This window comes from Schistocerca serialis, chromosome 1 (assembly GCF_023864345.2).
Source record: "Schistocerca serialis cubense isolate TAMUIC-IGC-003099 chromosome 1, iqSchSeri2.2, whole genome shotgun sequence".
Lineage (NCBI taxonomy): Eukaryota > Metazoa > Arthropoda > Insecta > Orthoptera > Acrididae > Schistocerca > Schistocerca serialis.
The window spans coordinates 685700077-685722724 of record NC_064638.1 but is presented as its reverse complement, the minus strand read 5'-3'; the positions used below and the strand labels follow the sequence as shown (position 1 = coordinate 685722724).

General features: G+C 43.5%; 1 protein-coding gene across 1 annotated transcript in view; it reads right to left on the bottom strand.

The window, feature by feature from the left end:
- LOC126424742 (facilitated trehalose transporter Tret1-like) overlaps window positions 1–8300 on the bottom strand; it is a 118929-nt gene extending 110629 nt beyond the window's left edge. Inside the window, exon 1 of the mRNA XM_050087502.1 lies at window positions 8069–8300. Within this exon, the coding sequence (XP_049943459.1) occupies window positions 8069–8300 (232 nt within the window). The remainder of the gene's footprint in view (window positions 1–8068) is intronic.
- Window positions 8301–22648: the final 14348 nt, after the last annotated feature.

Here is a 22648-nt window from a genome sequence, read left to right as displayed (position 1 = left end):
AGGAATGAGGAGGTTCTGCGCAGGATCGGAGAGGAAAGGAATATGTGGAAAACACTGATAAGAAGGAGGGAAAGGATGATAGGGCATTTGATAAGACATGAGGGAATGACTTCCATGGTACCAGAGGGAGCTGTAGAAGGCAACAACTGTAGAGGAAGACAGAGATTCGTGGCGGGCCGCATCAAACCAGTCAGAAGACTGATTTAAAAAAAAAAAATCCTCTGTACTCTTAGAAGCTTCTTTACAATGACTGAATACCATGTAGAGACCCATCATGAACTGTGCATATCTACTGTGTGCATATCTTTCAAGTACATGGTCAACAATTCTTCCAAACCTGATCCATAGTTCTTCTACATGCTACTATCGAGAGCTAAGTATTTCGAATTGCTCTTTGTAATTTGCAGAACATAGGCCTATAATCCTTCTACTTGTATTAGTTGCACTCTGATATAAGTAACCATTACTGTTACAACTGCCTCATGGTCACTAATACCAGTTTCGAAGTAGACATTCTCAACGAGGTCAGGTCTGCTTGTTACTATTAAATCCAATTTATATCCAGCAACAGTGAGCTTCCGAACAACCCGTAGTTCCCAAAAAGCGTAGGATGTCTATCACTCCCACCACTTACAGAAGGTTTCGGAGTTGATTATTGGATGATTAAAGTTCTCTCCAATTATAACAGTGTGATGAGGAATTTATGTGGTTCTCTCCTCCGCCTGCTTGGCGGAGTGAGAATTTGCTTGCCTCCCACACAAGTGGGCCCTGGTTCGATTCCCGGCCGGGTTGGAGATTTTCTCCGCTCGTGGACTGGATGTTGTCCTCATCATCATTTCATACTCATCACCCGCACGCAAGTGGCCCAATGTGGCATCGACTGCCTTGGCGGCCGAACTTCCCCAGACGGGCCTCCCGGCCAGGAATGACATACGCTCATTTCATTTTGTGTGGTCTCTTAACTTTTCGATTACATCTGGAGCCTTGACACTGAGTCATGCCTAAAACTCCCGCGTGCCGTCTCAATTTCTATCTCAGATGATTTAAGTTTCTTATCTACTGCGACAACTCCACCACCTCCATTTACCATGAATCTATCGTTCCATATCATGCATTAATTTCCCCTAAAATCTCACTGGCGTCAGTTTCGGAATTTAACCACCTTTCTGTACTTAGTATCATGTGAGCTCACACTCTGTAGCGAATACTTCGACATTCAATGTCTAGGATTTTAATACTAAATGGTTCAAATGGCTCTGAGCACTATGGGACTTAACATCTGAGGTCATCAGTCCCCTAGAACCTAAAACTACTTAAACCTAACTAACCTAACGACATCACGCACATCCATGCCCGAGGCAGGATTCTAACCTGTGACCGGAGCGGTCGCGCGGTTCCAGACTGAAGCGCCTAGAACCGCTTTAAATACTCTCGTCTGCAGTAATTATTTATTTGAATATCCTGCCTCGGGCATGGATGTGTGTGATGTCCTTAGGTTAGTTAGGTTTAAGTAGTTCTAAGTTCTAGGGGACTGATGACCACAGATGTTAAGTCCCATAGTGCTCAGAGCCATTTGAAGGACGGTGAAACCAGGAGAGGCAGTAGGGTTCTGTTTGTCAATGTGTCAACACACAACGTGAAGGTCGAAAGGCTTGTCTGCTCTATAAAGCAGGATAAAAGGCGGTCTGTAGCAGATATGACGGAAGACTGCACTACTGGTGCAGGCACAAGTTTTTCTGAGCACACCATTGTGTCGCAACAGACGCTGTAAGCATTGTGAGAGATACAGAGGTAAGCGAGTGTACCAAGTTTCAACACTTTACTGCAAATAACAATTAACAAAAGGAATCTTAAATAGGTACTTCAGAGGTCATGTTCTGCCATCGCCTCCATTCTAAAAATTATTGCCGGCAAAGTGTAAATGCAGTCGAGCTGAAACTATTTCAGTAACTAAAGCTTAAAAAATAGTTCAAATGGCTCTGAGCACTATGGGACTTAACATCTATGGTTATCAGTCCCCTAGAACTTAGAACTACTTAAACCTAACTAACATAAGGATGGCACACAACACCCAGTCATCGCGAGCCAGAGAAAATCCCTGACCCCGCCGGGAATCGAACCCGGGAACCCGGGAAGCGAGAACGCTACCGCACGACCACGAGATGCGGACAACTAAAGCTTACTTACGACTATTTATATAAAAATTATGAAGATGGTAAAATGTTACACGACAGAGTTATTAAGTAATATGTGTCCGAGAAAGCGGCCATTGAGATTCTGGTGACTGTGCTTGGAGTGGTTGACAACCAATGTTCCGATCGGCCGCCCGCTGCGCCCATATACAAATACACCCAGAGGGCCAGTAAATCTGTCCGCGTCATTCAAACGCCGGCATACTCTCTGCCTCAGATGACGTGAGAGAAAGGCACCTACCAAAGGCGTGTAAATAAATAATAGTAAAAAGTGAACTCGCGAGGACTGTACACCATCCTGGATCACTTAGATTCACAGAAGTAACACTTCGTGTGCCGCCCGTAATGTTGACAAAACCGCGTGGAAAGTGGCAAGATTATTTTCCACTTTTGTGGTGAGAAATCAGGGCGACAGACCATTTTACTCGGAACCTACAGCAGAGGTCGCCTCCGAACAGCTATTAGTGCTTTTTCTGATAGGAACATTATTATTATCAGAAATATTATTACCTTCGTGCAAGTGAACTTTTACTGAATATACAGTCACAAATATTGAATATATGAAAAAAACGTAAATTAGTTACAATTTAGGGTGTGTAAAGGCTTTATTCAACATGAAAACTTCACTACAGATATTCGGATTTAGGTTATGACATATGACGTTCCTGCCACTATTGGCGATGATGTGGCGCAGACGAATAGCGAAATTCTGCATTACCCGCGCAAGTGCCGAACATCGATGCTGTCAATGACCTCCTGAATGGCTGTTTTTAACTCAGCAATGGTTTTGGGGCTATTTATGTACACCTTGTCTTAAATACAGCCCCGCAAAAATGAGTTCCACGTGTTCAAATTCGGAAAATATGGCAGCCAATCGAGACCCATGCCAGTGGCCTTTGCGTACCCCACAGCCAGAATGCAATCCCGAAAGTGCTCCTTCTGAACATTAAACACTCTCCTGCTTCGATGGAGTCGATCTCCGTCTCGCATGAACCACATCTTGCCGAAAGTAGAGTCACTTTGGATAATTGGGATGAAATTATAAAACCTTCACATACCGATCGGTAGTCACCGTGTCATCAAGGAATATCGGACCGATTATTCCGTGACTAGATATTGCACACCACACAGTCACCCATTGAGGGTGAAGACTCTTCTCAGTCACGAAATGCGGATTCTCAGTCCCCCAAACGCGCCAGTTTTGCTTATTGATGAACGCATTAAAATGAAAGTGGGCTTCGTCGCTAAAACAAACCATACATGCACATACTAAATCCCATCATGCCCAGCGGCCGACCGTGCAGTTTGAATGTCTTAACGCAAACTGTTCAGAAGTTACGACACTTTTATTTCATATAGTTCAATAATTTCCACTCTGTATCAATCAGCTAGAACTCAAAACTTTTATTTATAGTCATAGTTCCTGATCCCGCTGAGTAAATATCGAGTAGGAACATTTTCTTTCACTGAGCACAATACGAATGTGGACTTGCAGACTGGAAATTATTGTCCGTATGTCCTCAATCACGTTCTGGCTGACCGCAAAAATAGTTTTCAGGCTCTTGTAAATGGTGAAGAAGACAAAATCCACCGGCTGCCCAAATATGGTGCATGGCCTGGGAAACTGAGTAGTGAAAGTGATCAGTACAAAACAGGGAACTTGGTATGTACTAACAAGAAACCGAAGTGAAATACGCCGAAACCAGTGCGAGAACAGTGTTTTGATTCACTCGGAAGTGCGGAGACTAAATTCTGAATAATAGACACAGTAACCATGACTGAGGCGGAAGGACGGAAGAAGACGACACTGGATAGCGGCTAACATTGGAAATGAAATGAGCGTTTGGCGTCATTGGCCAGGAGGTCACTTGCGGGGCAGGTCCGGCCGCCTTGGTGCAGGTCTTATTACATTCGACGCCACACTGGGTGACCTGCGCGCCGGATGAGCGGAGAAAATCTCCGAGCCAGCCGGGAATCGAACCCGGGCCTGTAGGACGGCAATCCGTCACGCTGACCACTCAGCTATCGGGGGCGGACACAGCTACCATTGACGCTGAGGTTAGACGAAGACAGTGCATCATCACGGAGCTGCGTGGACCTTCAAGCATTGCCCGCGCTCACCAGTTCTCATGTGTGCAATAACTGTATTGACGACTCTTGTATCCAACACCAATATTACTTTTCCCCATGATTTAGGTACAACTAACAGCAGACTGCAATATGGACTGACCAATGGTTCTATCAGGTCCCAGTTCATCATCTTGTTTGTTTCTTCACTTACTGTCGGCCGGAGTGGCCGTGCGGTTCTAGGCGCTACAGTCTGGAACCGAGCGGCCGCTACGGCCGCAGGTTCGAATCCTGCCTCGGGCATAGATGTGTGTGATGTCCTTAGGGTAGTTAGGTTTAAATAATTCTAAGCTCTAGGCGACTGATGACCTCAGTAGTTAAGTCGCATAGTGCTCAGAGCCATTTGAACCATCTTCACTTACTGATTTCTTCAATCTCCACGGTATTGGATATGATTTGTTACACTATGTCTCTTGAGGAAACACCTCCAAATGGCACGTAAATCCCTTAATAAGTCCTGGCCTTTCTTCAAAAACCTGAATATATTTCTCCAAAAGATCTAGCAATTGATCATTTTGTTCGTTTTCCATTCCATAAGCTTCCTTTGCCTTTTCTTCCACTTGTTCAGCTATCCCGAGTATCTTGCTTTCTTTTACCTCTTCTGTACGTTTACATCTCCTTTCTTTTCTAGTGAGCTTAATACCATGCCCAGGACAATAATTTCCAATGATCATTTCCTCCATGATCAGATCAACTTTTGCCATTTCCCCATTATCACAAAAAACTGACTTTACCGGACGAGAAGTCTAGTTTTAACTCCTTCTCTCTCATAGTTTCTAATCTGATAATACAATCTTCTATTAATTTTTGAATTAGTTCGGCAAGGATCGCTGATATTGGCACTTCATTATAAACTTGTTCCCCAGGAGTTATGTCTTCCGTTAACTCCCGAATGATCCTCATTCCATTATTGTTGATGAAACAGTTTACGGGTGCTTGCTTGCCTCTCATTACTCTTTTATCGACCGAACCTCTGGGGTGTAGTCCGGTTGGATTCAGTTTAAATTGCCTGGTCTAGCTGGCCCGTTGTTCTCATCGGTTGCTCCTACGAGGACCAGTGATTGTTTTCGCACGGCTTGATTATCTGTTGGCCTTGGCCTCGCCTCCTATATGGTTTGATTACTTTGCCCTTGATATCTATGGTCATTATATACAGTATTGTACCGCCTTTCAAATCGCCTCTGTCTGTTTCTGTTTGGCTCATAATTTCTTCCGTTATTCTGCTGTTCGATACAGTTTTATCCATTGTTGTAACCATTATTCATATTTGTTCGACGAAAATTACCCATTTGTCTTCCATTCATTCTTCTGTTATTACTGTTGTAACCTGTCTGCCTATTTTCCATTTGATAGGATTTATTGCAATTATTTCTTCCTCTTTGTTCCTCCTGTAGCAAATCGAGTAAATCTACTGCAGGTATGAATTCCTCCAGATTATCTTCTGAAATATGCAGCAGTTCTTCCCTGATCTCCATCGGAAGATGAGCTTTAATGATCATTATCACACTTTTACGGTCTATTGGTTCATCCCAATATGTTGCTTTATTCAAATATTTTTCGAAATATATCCGTAAGTTCCCGTTTCGGTAAGAGACGGGTTCCGGGTTATGTACGAGGGCAGTTCAATAAGTAATGCAACACATTTTTTTTCTGAAACAGGGGTTGTTTTATTCAGCATTGAAATACACCAGGTTATTCCCCAATCTTTTAGCTACACAACACTATTTTTCAACGTAATCTCCATTCAATGCTACGGCCTTACGCCACCTTGAAATGAGGGCCTGTATGCCTGCACGGTACCATTCCACTGGTCGATGTCGGAGCCAACGTCGTACTGCATCAATAACTCCTTCATCATCCGCGTAGTGCCTCCCACGGATTGGGTCCTTCATTGGGCCAAACACATGGAAATCCGACGGTGCGAGATCGGGGCTGTAGGGTGCATGAGGAAGAACAGTCCACTGAAGTTTTGTGAGCTCCTCTCGGGTGCGAAGACTTGTGTGAGGTCTTGCGTTGTCATGAAGAAGGAGAAGTTCGTTCAGATTGTTGTGCCTACGAACACGCTGAAGTCGTTTCTTCAATTTCTGAAGAGTAGCACAATACACTTCAGAGTTGATCGTTTGACCATGGGGAAGGACATCGAACAGAATAACCCCTTCAGCGTCCCAGAAGACTGTAACCATGACTTTACCAGCTGAGGGTATGGCTTTAAACTTTTTCTTGGTAGGGGAGTGGGTGTGGCGCCACTCCATTGATTGCCGTTTTGTTTCAAGTTCGAAGTGATGAACCCATGTTTCATCGCCTGTAACAATCTTTGACAAGAAATTGTCACCCTCAGCCACATGACGAGCAAGCAATTCCGCGCAGATGGTTCTCCTTTGCTCTTTATGGTGTTCGGTTAGACAACGAGGGACCCAGCGGGAACAAACCTTTGAATATCCCAACTGGTGAATAATTGTGACAGCACTACCAACAGAGATGTCAAGTTGAGCACTGAGTTGTTTGATGGTGATCCGTCGATCATCTCGAACGAGTGTGTTCGCATGCTCCGCCATTGCAGTGGTCACAGCTGTGCACGGCCGGCCCGCACGCGGGAGATCAGACAGTCTTGCTTGACCTTGCGGCGATGATGACACACGCTTTGCCCAACGACTCACCGTGCTTTTGTCCACTGCCAGATCACCGTAGACATTCTGCAAGCGCCTATGAATATCTGAGATGCCCTGGTTTTCCGCCAAAAGAAATTGGATCACTGCCCGTTGTTTGCAACGCACATCCGTTACAGACGCCATTTTAACAGCTCCGTACAGCGCTGCCACCTGTCGGAAGTCAATGAAACTATACGAGACGAAGCGGGAATGTTTGAAAATATTCCACAAGAAATTTCCGGTCTTTTCAACCAAAATTGGCCGAGAAAAAAAATGTGTTGCATTACTTATTGAACTGCCCTCGTACTTTCTTCTTCAATCTCTCCTGAATGCTTCTTGACCAATATTGCGGAATGCCTTCTCAAATTCTTCGTAGCTGTAGACAATTGTCTATTACGTCAGTCACCCACAGACTACCATCACCTTTGATATAATCTGACACATATTCGATTTTCTGTCAATCAGACCAAGCTCGTAGTAACACTCCTCTGTATCGTCTGATAAATACGACAGGATTTAATGTCTTCTTTTCCAGAAAAAAATATTTGGAATTGCCTCTGCTTTAATATTTTCTTTTCCATGATAGATCTGTTATAATCACTCGTAGGTGACATACTTCCATACATCTGTTCCTTTCTTTCTTCAGTAGCCGCCCACTGCAGTTCTTCTATACTTTCAGCGCCCGTTTGCAAATTCTTTGTAACTTCTCCTTTCCATCTTTGGAACTCGGTTTCTCTCTGCTCTCAAACTCTTGATATATTTGGAGAGGTAGGCCTTCACTCAATATATTCTCTACCGCTTCCTTGATACTTTTATTAACACACAATGTCACTTGCTGTTCCTTATCCACTACCCAGTCGTCTAATTGTTGCTTAAACTGCTGGTTTTTTTCTTGGAGCTTTTGTTCCACTCGCCCTCCACATCCGGACGCTATTTCCTTTACTGTTCAGGCTAGGTCTCGTACCTCTACTTCTACCGTTTGTTTTCTCCCGGTTTCAGTTTCACTTTTTACGCTGGTTATTTCGATCGGAAAGTGTTCGTGGGTTTGCTTCATACTATTTATTTATTTCCTGATTTCTGTCTGTTCATTTGTCAAAGTACTCACATCAGCTAATACTTCAACAAAACCTTCACTTGTGGACAGTTCGTTCACTTTACTTGTTATACTCTTCACTTTCTCGACTAAATCTGCCTGTTCTGTAACTAAATTGTTCACAGTGGTGGTCAGATTTGTTACTTTAGCCACTGTATTTGCCTGTTCCATATCTATGGCTTCTACATTTGCAGAAATAGCCGCCTGTACAGCTGACATATTCACTTGAATAGGAGACATATTCGCTTGCTCAGCTGACGGTTTCGTCTGACTGGACGGTTTCGAAGTTAAATTCTCAACTGTTGTTGAAATATTCGCTTGAGGAGCAGACATAGTCATTTTAATAGCAGACATGTGAGACTGTTCTGAAGCTAAGCTAGATACGGTATTCATCAAAAGTTTCATTTGATTTAAGAGCTCAGCCATAGCATCTTTGGAATCTCCTTGGCTAGCATCTACCGTTTGCCCTGGGTTTTGTTCATCACCACTGGGCTGCATATTCGCTTCTGGTCCCTCTGATCTGCTTATAACCATAAGAACTCATTTGTTCACTGTTCTTTTAATTACTTTACTCTGGACACAATTCAGCTTTACCCCAAGAAAATACACATCAGATTCTACGTATACCCCAGAATATTTCTCTGCAATTGTGAACACGTCAACACAAAAACATAAATCACTCTGCATATAATAAAACATAGAATAATTAAATCTACAAATATTCCTAACCCAGCCGTTATTTACAGAGACCAGACTAATATGTGCAATAAATTAGAATTACATTCTTGTGCTTGCCTTGGCTGCGCAGTAGAGCCGCATGAAGTTCATATGTGATGCACCCACGTTGTCGTGACTGTCTGATGTCGGATGTAGCTCACATTGAATGATTCCATCAGTCGTACATGTAATTATACAAAACAAAACATTAGTACATATGCATAACATAAAATACACATTTATCACAACAAATCACAATATATGCAATAAATACATATAACTGAATGATGGTGTTTTAATTTGTTTTTTTGGTCATGAAATACTTGGCAGTGTCTATATTTCACTCCTTGTAGGTCCTGTCACGTTTTAGCCATTTTTATAATATTATGTCTCATAAGAAGAAATTAATGTTTTTAAGCTGGTAATATTAAAATCGTTCTTATTGAGCTAGTGTGTGTAGTGTCTCTGATTGCATATCTGTGAACGCGATTTTTGTTGTTGTTGTGGTCTTCAGTCCTGAGACTGGTTTCATGCAGCTCTCCATGCTACTCTATCCTGTGCAAGCTTCTTCATCTACCAGTACTTACTGCGACCTACGTTCTTCTGAATCTGCTTAGTGTATTCATCTCTTGGTCTCCCTCTATGATTTTTACCCTCCACACTGCCCTCCAATGCTAAATTTGTGATCCCTTGATGCCTCAGAACATGTCCTACCAACCGGTCCCTTCTTCTTGTCAAGTTGTGCCACAAACTCCTCTTCTTCCCAATTCTATTCAATACCTCCTCATTAGTTATGTGGTCTACCCATCTAATCTTCAGCATTGTTCTGTAGCACCACATTTCGAAAGCTTCTATTCTCTTCTTGTCCAAACTATTTATCGTCCATGTTTCACTTCCATAGATGGCTAAACTCCATACAAATACTTTCAGAAACGCGAATGAACGCGATGGACAATTTCAATTTCCAGAGAGGCGTCGACTACTCCCACAGCTTACGTAATTTCGTACACGTAGACAAGTTACTCTCGTAGTGTGGAAGCAGCTGTCGACTCCGACGGTCACCTGTAAAATTCTTGAAATGTAAGGGAAAGAAAACTTTTATAGGATCTTCTCGAATTGGGATACTGCCACTCGCATTTGCTAATTCGATGATTGTCTGCGAGTGAAATGAGTTCGTTGTAGCAGAGCAAACTTTCTCTATGCTTTAGATAGTGTTATTGAAGCAGGTTCTACAGCAAACATCAACCACCAAATGTTCGAAGTCCCTTAGAAGCTTGTACATTACAGTTCATCACAGAATCGTCGATCAAAAATAAATACGTGAAATTATCTTTGAAATGCACCAGACTGCATTATGGCTGTTACTAAACTCCACATTAACGTTACATATCGCTTGTGAATCTTAAAAAACGCAAATTATACAACATGGAGGCTAGCAGTAACTGTTTCATTGGACACACTTCATTCACGTCCTCTCGATATACTGTCTATCAACAAAGTCCGGTCACATACCAATTTTCTTACATTTCTTCGCTTACCATGGAGCAACGCTAAATCAAGGAATAAATATTTCGCTCGTGCAGGCGAGATGCACCACCTCGCGATGTATATTAACTCTGAAAATATAGCAATAGAAATGTCGTAAAACTGTACAAACCACGACTTGTAACCGTTAGTACTGACCGAGAAATCACTCCATGTGCAGCCATTAGCGGTTCGTGATTGGCTGACGTTGTGTCACGTGGCCCTTCCTGGCCATATAGGGTGCTCTTGTTACGTTTGTATTATAGGACATGTTACGTTTGGGAGTTTCCATTGAAACGATTCCATAGTACTGTGCTTTAGCTGCGCTTTTCGAGGCCAGAAGAGAAGAAAACTTTATAGTATTTCTAGCGAAGGGACTAATGCAGCAAGAAGAAATTTTATTTCTCGTAATTAACATGAATCATCTTAAGATGTAATATTCACAGATGAGTACGAGTATGCCACGTAATAAAGTGATCCAGTGTTTTGGCTTGAAGAAATTTGGGATTAAATTTGCTCGGTAATTACGTGAGGTTAAATTCTTGATCTATGAGTTCTTTTTATTTGTCCGCATCCGCTTGAAACACTCAAGTAAAAATGGCATATAAATGAGCACATCTGACTATCATTTCATTTCCTTTCGTCGCTAATGTTAAATGTATGGAACTTCGTATGGCTAGCGGAATGTATCTACGACCAGACTAGTTGGCTGGCGTAGCGGTAATAAATTATACGAAGTTATATACAAGAACCTTCCTCGTGAATCAGCCTATGTGTTAGTAAAAACTATACGAAAATCCCTACAGTAATTCTTGAGATTAGCCTTCACATACCGACAGAAAAACGTCGGTGTTTGGTGGAGCTGGGGGAGGGAATCTTCTGCCAAAGGAATTATTCGTTGGTGTATTAGCGTCTCGTATTCTTACCATCCTGTTATTTCTTCTACTAAGTGTTTTACATCGTGATCCTGTGCTGTTCACTTGATTTTTAACGTTCTACCGGAGAGCCACATATCAAATGTTTCCAAATTTCGTCCTGTCCACATTTCAGTTCGTACACCATGGTGTTACAAAGGCATTAGTTCTGAAACGCATTCCTCACTTCTGTTTGTCTGTTTTATGTCAGTAGCGATCTCACGTAAATGAACTAGTTCTTCAACTGCGTCAGTCTTCTTCTGATGCCTCCACATATTGATGTCTCATCTGCTGTTGTTTTCCAGTTTAGAAGTTTAGCAACTCCACCACTCATTCCTACACACATTCACACCTAACTAGGACCCTCACACATTCAGGTCTAAGTAGGTTGTGCGTTCCATTAATCTACATCTGCTTCCATACTCCGCAAACCATTGTGAGGAACTTGCCAGAGTGTACTTACGGCTGTGCAATTATTACGGCTTTTTCTCGTTCCACTAGCAATATACCTAACTCCCTACATAATGCTCCAATAGGTTTTGCTAGGGCAACTTTAGATTAAGTATAGAATGCACAGAGACGTTCAAACACTTTTCCGGTGCTGAGTTAACCGGAAAAGTGTTTGAACGTCTCTGTGCATTCTATACTTAATCTAAAGTTGCCCTAGCAAAACCTATTGGAGCATTATGTAGGGAGTTAGGTATATTGCTAGACTGCTCATTTAAGGTAGGTTCTTGAAGCTTTGCAGGTATTCTTAGAAAAGTCTGTCTTCCACGCATCAATTGGTTCAGTTTCTTCAGCACCTTGTGACACTTCCACGAGTCAGTCAAACTTGCGACCATTCGTGCTGCCCTTCTCTCTGTACGTTAGTGTTTTGTATGGATCCTACACACATGAGCAATTTTCTAGGATGGTTTGCACGGGTGTTTTGTAAGCAGTCTACATCCCCACAAGCTGTTGCACCCTGGAGTTTTTATGAGTTAACCAATTCCAGTTGTGACTCTTGATATTTTAGCCCGAGGATAACACGGTTACTCATTTTGTGAATGGCAGAATTTTTATATTTCTGAACATTTAAATCAAGTTGCCAATATCCGCACCTGTCTGCTGTCTTAGCAAGATCAGAGTGAATATTTATGCAGGTTTGTTCAGCCAGTCCTTCCTTGTAAGTTACTCCGTCACCTGTAAAACGTCTGAGTTTACTACTAATATTGTCTGTAACGTCAACACGAAATACGTGGGTCCCAATATGACATACAACGCGAATGACATGGATTCAAGCACACTTCTCTGACGTACATCTGAAGTCACTTGTATGTCGACGGTTCTCAAGGCAAGGCAGCATGCTACGTCCTCTCCAGTCCAGACACAAATTTCGCTTCATATCAAGAACAGAGAACTGGACACGCGAATGCAACCTGCATTGTTGCCAGTATGCCTCCCTCCCCCTCCTTCCTCTTACTACGCCACCCTCCCAACCCCTCTGACTGCCCTACTGATGGAGTATTCGAGAGCAAGTGTCCTATTGGTAGGGTGTATAGAGATAGCATGAATGGTTGCCAGATGTGTTCCAAGATGACGGAACTAGCCCACAAGGGCAAGAGGACGGGGAACCAGATGCAGGTTTGAGCACAGAATGCGTTCCCTGCCCAAGGCTTCGAGACATAGGAGCGGTCACGGAAGCCACTTTATAGACTTTAATGACGGTCTCTATGACGTCACATTCCAATACGGTGACCCTGAAAATACAAAAAGCGTCATACAGTTCCCCCAAGCTAAGATAGCAGAACTAGCCCTCAGAGTCACCCTAGACTGCTTCTAAACGATTTCCTCCATCTGTGTGACGTCGCTGTGGACACAGTCCAATTGTGCTCAGTGTAAAATGGTAGAAAATCCAAAATACCTGTGTATTGCTTAGATTTTAAGAAAGTCGAAGATGGTCCATTGATTCTAAGGCGCTTCGGTCCGGAACCGCGCTGCTGCTACGGTCGCAGGTTTGAATCCTGCCTCGGGCATGGATGTGTGTTAGGTTTAAATAGTTCTAAGTCTAGGGGACTGATGACCTCAGATGTTAAGTCCCATAATGCTTACAAGGGAACCTCCCCATCGCACCCCCCTCAGATTTAGTTGTAAATTGGCACAGTGGATAGGCCTTGAAAAACTGAACACAGATCAATCGAGAAAACAGGAAGAAGTTATGTGGAACTATGAAAAAACTAAGCAAAATATACAAACTGAGTAGTCCATGTGGAAGATAGACATCATCTAGGAAAGTTCGAGTTCAGGAGCGACGTGGTCCCATGGTTAGCGTGAGCAACTGCGGAGCGAGAGGTTCTTGGTTCAAATCTTCCCTAGAGTGAAAAGTTTACTTTCTTTATTTTTGCAAAGTTATGATCTGTCCGTTCGTTCATTGACGTCTCTGTTCAGTGTAATAAGTTTAGTGTCTGTGTTTTGCGGCCGGACCGCAAAACCGTGCGATTAGTAGCCGAAAGGACGTGCCTGTCCAATGGAAACCGAAAACATTTGATCACAAGGTCATAGGTCAACCGATTCCTCCACAGGAAAACACGTCTGATATATTCTATGCGACACTGGTGACGGCATGTGCGTCACATGACAGGAATATGTTGTCGACCCACCTAACTTGTACACTTGGTGAATGGCTAAAAAGATTCTTCTGCCTTGCCCAATTTAGGTTTTCTTGTGGATGTGATAATCACTCCCAAAAAAGTGTGAAAACATAAGAGTTTGTCACATAAACTGCAACAAATGAATGCAACAGTTTCGCAGTCGCACAGTTTTGTCTGTGCTCTGTCAAAACATGTTTTTAACATTTTCAAATTTTTCCGTGTGTAGACCGTCAAATCCTGCATATGTCCAAGCAAATCTGAACATGTCCTGGAATTTTGGAGAGCGAAGTTGATTATATCTGAGTGCCTGAACTTTGATAATTGTCTGAAAATAAAAAATTAAAATTTTCTCCCGAGGGAAGACTTAAACCAAGGACCTATCGTTCCGCAGCTGCACACGCTAACCACGGGACCACGGCGCTCATGAGTTTACACTCACCTGTATGTTGCATATCTTACACATGGACTACTCAGTTTGTATATTTTGCTTATTTTTTCATAGTTCCACACAATTTCTTCCTGTTTTCTCGATTGATCTGTGTTCAGTTTTTCAAGGCCTATCCACTGTACCAACTTATAACTAATTCTGTGGGGGTTGCGATGGGGAGGTTCCCTTGTTAGAGCCATTTTTTTATTCTAAGGTTAAAACTATGAACTGCAATTGTTGACGTATTTTGAACAATTTCATATTGCATCGCCTATTTATTTAAAGATAAGAACCTTTTGCCCCTCCTCCTTCAGCAGTATTTTATTAGTACTCAAAGACGGACATTTAATTTTAAAAAAATGAAAAACGCGCCGCGTATGGCGCGAGAGACATCGCTTGCTAGATGAAGGAAACTGAAATTAATTCTGGAGTTCTTACAATTACGGCAGCAGTTTTTGCGTGGTCGCACTGTACTGCTAGGAGTAGTAGGAAAGAGTGGTGTTATTATGAACATTTGCAGCCGCAGTGCACCGTTCTGTATAAATACTTCTGGGTCTTATACGCTTACATCATATATCTGCTGGAGCGAGCACGCCTGCAGCTAGAAATTATCGCATGAGTCAGCCGATGGTTACACGCCTTATTTGTGGCCCTGACCCGCAACCAAGCACCTGCCGAACTTCCAACCAGCCGTTCGTCAGCTGCCTGACCCACGACCGTGCAACTGCTGGACTTTCGCTCAGATACGTGAGCACAGGATGTACACAGTCAGAGATACCTCTGCCTATACGTGAAGGGGATTGCGCGAGGCAATTGGATTCTGGGGCGAACAGGAACAGCTTGACAGACCTCAAGACGCAGCCGACGGAATTCTGCCTTTCAGGCAGAGATGTAATGAGGGTTGCCGACGTGCCAGGAGCTATCCATGCAAGTGTGCATTAAGACAACTTACCTAATGCCAGATGCAGGTGGGCACGTGCCTTCTCTCGGCCTTTCAGTGACTTTATCTAATACATTCCTTCACATGTTGAATACACATCAGTGAAAATCTGTCTTGTGTGATGAAACATTCATGTGATAGCTCTGGAGAGCGGGAGGAAGGCTGTTGGCGTCTTCGTGTCGATGGTGATATTTTTTAAGTCTGTAGAGAAACATTTGTGTGTGTTTATTTACGGTTGATACTTACATCTCATCGTCTGTTCTAGAAGTACCTCCAACATCAACCAGCACACAGGGTCGGCAGCACGTAGTGGGCATCTTTCAGTGATAGCCAGTTCTCCTATGATGACTGTGATGACGATGGTGATGAGAAGCACCCGTCCTCATTTAGATGAGGATTTGGCAGCTTCCGAATCGCAACAGCCTTTTACGATTATGATGATGCTATTCTCATCCATGAGCTCACAGAGCTGCGGCACGGTTTTGGACTAGCACATACGCAAGCAGTAATTCATAAAAGTCTTTTGGCGAGAAATTTTCACTTCCACTTATCAGCAAATATTTATCTGATACATTACTTTCACAGGAATTTTAGAATGATCAACAGGGTGCTATGGTTCAACCCTCGACTGTCATGACTGGGAACTAATTTAGTTAAACGTAAGAAAATTCCGATGGAGGTTCGTAGCAGACACTCATGAGTGTAACGACCATGAGTATGTGCCAATAGGCACAAGGGCGAGGGAAGTTCCAGTATTTGTAAACAATAACGCCTTCAGACGCGGCTGACTCCCAGTTATCACTTGGCTTCCTGCCAAGGCCACAGCATGTGAGTAACACTTTCCAATACGCCAAAGGAGTCGATGGTGATTGCCAAACTCACGCAGTAAACAGATCTGAATTTTGGGCACTAGATGGAAATTAAGATGAGCATTGTAGATAGAATGTTCCAGATAGATAATGAAGAAGATTGTGTGCAAACAGATCCGAGTGGGAAAAGTCAGTTAGGAAACATTCATAGGGTCAGCGATGAGCAGCAGTCACCAGTTATAGAATCAGTGACTAGTAATGGAGTTAGAAGAGTACCAACCAAGGTGCCAGCAACTTGTACGTCACTAGTTACTGATGGAACAGTACTGTAGAACTTCATTCACAAGAAGGCAGTACTACCTTGAGCAACACAACACCTGGTAGATGAGTAGCAATTTTACAAATGCCTTATATTTATTTCATTGAATGGTGTTCAACTGACAGTGTGTCCTTGTCTCAGTTAGCGATGTAGCGGATTTCACGTTGATATAGGGACAAGTAGTTGAATAGTACATTTATGCTGTGAATTAGGCCAAGGGGCCAGTGATATAATAATTAGGTCAAATGGCTATGGGTTTGGTAATTAGGACAAGCAGCCACTGACTCAGTAGATGAGAGAACAAATGGTAACAACTGCCCTTGCCCCTGAGCTAGGCACCCCAGGTGGCGCATTTTGTACTGATTAGACAGGTAGCGCTTGTTTCTTGATAGTGGGTGCCCATGTGTAGTAGACAGAATCCTAGTAACAGGGAACTGCCCTGCTACACACACCAGGTAGTGTATTTTACATTGATTAGGAAGATGGCACTTGTTTCTTGATCCTGGTTGCACAGTTGTAGTAAGACAGAATCGTAGTAAAAGGAGTGTCGACAATAAAAAGCTGGTACCAGGTGTCACTCATGTATATATATTAGTTGCTCAGACATATAACATACAGATATGTCTAATGATAAATGAAATTGCTTATCAAGTTCAAAACATCATGCTACTTTGGCAGATCACCATCCCTGTCATAGATCGCTTTCCGTTCCCCAACTAAAACAACTAAGGAGGTTCTACTCCCACTAGACTCCGTTATAAACAATAATTAAGGAAAAACGTAACGAACAGTATTGCTGTCAAGTCCTGATTGTGCCATGGAGGCCACATCAGCTCTGTGTTGGTAGCTCAGACCCGTGCCGGGAAATGACGTGACATCACCGACGGCACCTGAGCTGAGACCATCAACATCAAGGCAGTCAGCCTCACCCAAACTGCCTTTGGCAGTTCTAATAATACAGTGAAACCTCGTTTACACATTAATCACCTCTACGTTCCTCACAGTTGTACGTTGTTTTGTGTACTTTTACGATTTTTCCTACAAAGTTACCAGACTTTCACGCTTTCAGTTTACACGTCTTCGCTTTTTTACGCTATTATTTTTAACCCACTACAGCCATTTAATCGCCCTTATTCATTAAGAAGGCAAAAAAATGGTCATTAAATTTTCGTATATGGTGTGACCGTGATTATTGGTTTGTTGTCTGCATGCAAAAGTGCAGTCATTATTGTGGGCCGTAAGAAGACTATAATAATTCCAATTCCAAAGAAAGCAGGTGTTGGCAGCTCTGAAAATTACCGAATTATCAGTTTAAAAAGCCACGGCTGCAAAATACTAACACGAGTTCTTTACAGACGAATGGAAAAACTGGTAGAAGCCGACCTCGGGGATGAACAGTTTGGATTCCGTAGTTGGAACACGTGAGGTAATACTGACCCTACGACTTATCTTAGAAAATAGATTAAGAAAAGGCAAACCTACGTTTCTAGCATTTGTAGACTTAGAGAAAGCTTTTGTCAATGATGACTGGAACACTCTCTTTCAAATTCTGAAGGTGCCAGGGGTAAAATATACGGACCGAAAGGCTATTTACAATTTGTACAGAAACCAGATGGCAGTTATTAGAGTCGAGGGGCATGAAAGGGAAGCGGTGGTAGGGAAGGGAGTGAGGCAGGGTTGTAGCCTATCCCCGATGTTATTCAATCTGTATATTGAGCAAGCAGTAAAGGAAACAAAAGAAAAACTCGGAGTAGGAATTAAAATCCATGGAGAAGAAATAAAAACTTTGAGGTTCGCCGATTACATTGTAATTCTGTCAGAGACAGCAAAGGACCTGGAACAGCAGCTGAACGGAATGGACAGTGTCTTGAAAGGAGTATGTAAGATGAACATCAACAAAAGCAAAACGGGGATAATGGAATGTAGCCAAATTAAATCGGGTAATGCTGCGGGGATTAGATTAGGCAATGATGAGACACTTAAAGTAGTAAATGAGTTTTGCTATTTGGGGAGTAAAATAACTGATGATGGTCGAAGTAGAGAGGATATAAAATGTAGACTGTCAATGGCAAGGAAACCGTTTCTGAAGAAGGGAAATTTTTTAACATAGAATATAGATTTAAGTGTCAGGAAGTTATTTCTAAAAGTATTTGTATGGAGTGTAGCCATGTATGGAAGTGAAACGTGGACGATAAATAGTTTAGACAAGAAGAGAATAGAAGCTTTCGAAATGTGGTGCTACAGAAGAATGCTGAAGATTAGATGGGTAGAACACATAACTAATGAGGAGGTACTGAATAGAATTGGAGAAAAGAGAAATTTGTGGCACAACTTGACTAGAAGAAGGGATCGATTGATGGGACATGTTCTGAGGCATCAATGGATCACCAATTTAGTATTGGAGGGCAGCGTGGAGGGTAAAAATCGTAGAGGGAGAGCAAGAGATGAATACACTAAGTAGATTCAGAAGGTTATAGGTTGCAGTAGGTACTGGGAGATGAAGAAGCTTGCACAGGATAGAGTAGCATGGAGAGCTGCATCAAACCAGTCTCTGGACTGAAGACCACAACAACATTGTGGGCCGTAGCTACAATAATGGCACACGTGGCGACACTGTCGTGATAAAGAGGGTGAGTGCTACCGCGGTCCTACCATCACAATACGTATAAGATATATGCAGTTAGAGACGGAGGTAATTTGAGGAGGTGGAGATTTGTTATTGTTTTGGTCCTCAATTGAGAGACTCGTTGGATGCAGCTGTACTCTATCTTGTGCAAGCTTCATAATCTCCGAGTAACTACTGCAACCTACATCCTTCTGAATCTGCTTAGTATATTCCTCCCTTGGTCTCTCTCCATGATTTTTTGCGTCCACACTTCCCTCCAATACTAATTTGGTGATTCCTTGATGACGCAGAACGTGTCCTACCTACCGATCCCTTCTTCTGGTCAAGTTTTGCCACAAATTCCTCTTGTCCCCAACTCTATCTGTCCCTCCTCATTAGTTAAGTGATCGACCCATCTAATCTTCAGCATTCTTCTGTAGCGCCACATTTCGAAAGCTTCTATTCTCCTCTTGTCTAAACTATTTATCGTCCATGTTTCACATTCATACATGGCTACACTACATGCAAATACTTCCAGAAAAGATTTCCTGCCACCTGAATCGACACTCGATGTTAACAAATTTCTCTTCTTCAGAAACGCTTTCCATGCCATACCCAGTCTACATTTCATATCCTCTCTACTTCGTCCGTCATCAGTTATTATGCTCCCGAAATAGCAAAACTCATTTACTACTTTAAGGATCTCATTTCCTAGTCTAATTCGCTTAGCAACACCTGACTGAATCCGACTACATATCATTCTCCTCGTTTTGCTTTTGTTGATGTTCATCTTAAAGCCTCCTTTTAAGACACAGTCCGTTCTGTTCAACTGCTCTTCCAGGTCCTTTGCTGTCTCCGAAATAATTACAATGTCATCGGCAAACCTCAAAGTTTTCATTACTTCACCATGGATTTTAATTCCTACTCCAAATTTTTCTTTGTTTCCTTTACTGCTTGCTCAATATACAGATTGAATAACATCAGGGGTAATCTGCAACCCTGTCTCACTCGCTTCCCAACCACTGCTTCCCTTTCATGCCCACTAAACTCTTATAACTGCCACCTGGTTTCTGTACAAATTGTAAACAGCCTTTCGCTTCCTGTATTTTTCCCCTGTCACCTCCAGAATTTGAAAGAGAGTATTTCAGTCAACATTGTCAAAAGCTTCCTCTAAGTCTACCAATGCTAGAAACGTAGGTTTCCGTTTCCCTAATCTACACTCCTGGAAATTGAAATAGGAACACCGTGAATTCATTGTCCCAGGAAGGGGAAACTTTATTGACACATTCCTGGGGTCAGATACATCACATGATCACACTGACAGAACCACAGGAACATAGACACAGGCAACAGAGCATGCACAATGTCGGCACTAGTACAGTGTATATCCACCTTTCGCAGCAATGCAGGCTGCTATTCTCCCATGGAGACGATCGTAGAGATGCTGGATGTAGTCCTGTGGAACGGCTTGCCATGCCATTTCCACCTGGCGCCTCAGTTGGACCAGCGTTCGTGCTGGACGTGCAGACCGCGTGAGACGACGCTTCATCCAGTCCCAAACATGCTCAATGGGGGACAGATCCGGAGATCTTGCTGGCCAGGGTAGTTGACTTACACCTTCTAGAGCACGTTGGGTGGCACGGGATACATGCGGACGTGCATTGTCCTGTTGGAACAGCAAGTTCCCTTGCCGGTCTAGGAATGGTAGAACGATGGGTTCGATGACGGTTTGGATGTACCGTGCACTACTCAGTGTCCCCTCGACGATCACCAGTGGTGTACGGCCAGTGTAGGAGATCGCTCCCCACACCATGATGCCGGGTGTTGGCCCTGTGTACCTCGGTCGTATGCAGTCCTGATTGTGGCGCTCACGTGCACGGCGCCAAACACGCATACGACCATCATTGGCACCAAGGCAGAAGCGACTCTCATCGCTGAAGACGACACGTCTCCATTCGTCCCTCCATTCACGCCTGTCGTGACACCACTGGAGGCGGGCTGCACGATGTTGGGGCGTGAGCGGAAGACGGCCTAACGGTGTGCGGGACCGTAGCCCAGCTTCATGGAGACGGTTGCGAATGGTCCTCGCCGATACCCCAGGAGCAACAGTGTCCCTAATTTGCTGGGAAGTGGCGGTGCGGTCCCCTACGGCACTGCGTAGGATCCTACGGTCTTGGCGTGCATCCGTGCGTCGCTGCGGTCCGGTCCCAAGTCGACGGGCACGTGCACCTTCCGCCGACCACTGGCGACAACATCGATGTACTGTGCAGACCTCACGCCCCACGTGTTGAGCAATTCGGCGGTACGTCCACCCGGCCTCCCGCATGCCCACTATACGTCCTCGCTCAAAGTCCGTCATCTGCACATACGGTTCACGTCCACGCTGTCGCGGCATGCTACCAGTGTTAAAGACTGCGATGGAGCTCCGTATGCCACGGCAAACTGGCTGACACTGACGGCGGCGGTGCACAAATGCTGCGCAGCTAGCGCCATTCGACGGCCAACACCGCGGTTCCTGGTGTGTCCGCTGTGCCGTGCGTGTGATCATTGCTTGTACAGCCCTCTCGCAGTGTCCGGAGCAAGTATGGTGGGTCTGACACACCGGTGTCAATGTGTTCTTTTTTCCATTTCCAGGAGTGTATCTTCTAAGATAAGTCGTAGGGTCAGTATAGCCTCGCGTGTTCCGACATTTCTACGAAATCCAAACTGAGCTTCCCCAAGGTCTTCTTCCACCAATTTTTCCATCCGCCTGTAAAGAATTCACGTTAGTATTTTGCAACCGTGACTAATTAAACTGATAGTTCGGTAATTTTTACACCTGTCAACACCTGCTTTTTTGGGATTGGAATTATTATATTCTTGTAGAAGTCTCAGAGTATTTCGCCTGTCTTATACATCTTGCTCACCAGATGGTGGGCCGGCCGAAGTGGCCGTGCGGTTAAAGGCGCTGCAGCCTGGAACCGCAAGACCGCTACGGTCGCAGGTTCGAATCCTGCCTCGGGCATGGATGTTTGTGATGTCCTTAGGTTAGTTAGGTTTAACTAGTTCTAAGTTCTAGGGGACTAATGACCTCAGCAGTTGAGTCCCATAGTGCTCAGAGCCATTTGAACCATTTGAACCAGATGGTGGAGTTTTGTTGTGGCTGGCTCTCCCAAGGCTATCAGTATTTCTGAAGGAATGTGCGCTACTCCCGGGGCCTTGTTTAGGCTTAGGTCTTTCAGTGCTTTATCAAATTCTTCACGCAGTATCGTATCTCCCATTTCATCTTCATCTACGTTCTCTACCATTTCCATAATATTGTCCTCAAGTACATCGCCCTTGTATTGATCCTCTATATACTCTCTCCACCTTTCTGCTTTTCCTTATTTGCTTCGAATTGGTTTTCCATCTGAGCTCTTGATATTCATACAGGTGGTTCTCTTTTCTCCAAAGGTCTCCTTAATTTTACTGTAGGCGGCGTCTATCTTACCCCTAGTGATATATGCCTCAACATCCTTACATTTGTTCTCTAGCCATCCCTGCTTAGCTGTTTAGCACTTCGTATCGATTTCATTTTTGAGACGTTTGTATTTCTTTTTGCCTGCTTCATTTACTGCAATTTTGTATTTTCTCCTTTCATCAATTAAATTCCATATCTCTTCTGTTACCTAAGGATTTCTACTAGCCCTCGTCGTTTTACCTACTTGATCCTCTGCTGTTTCAC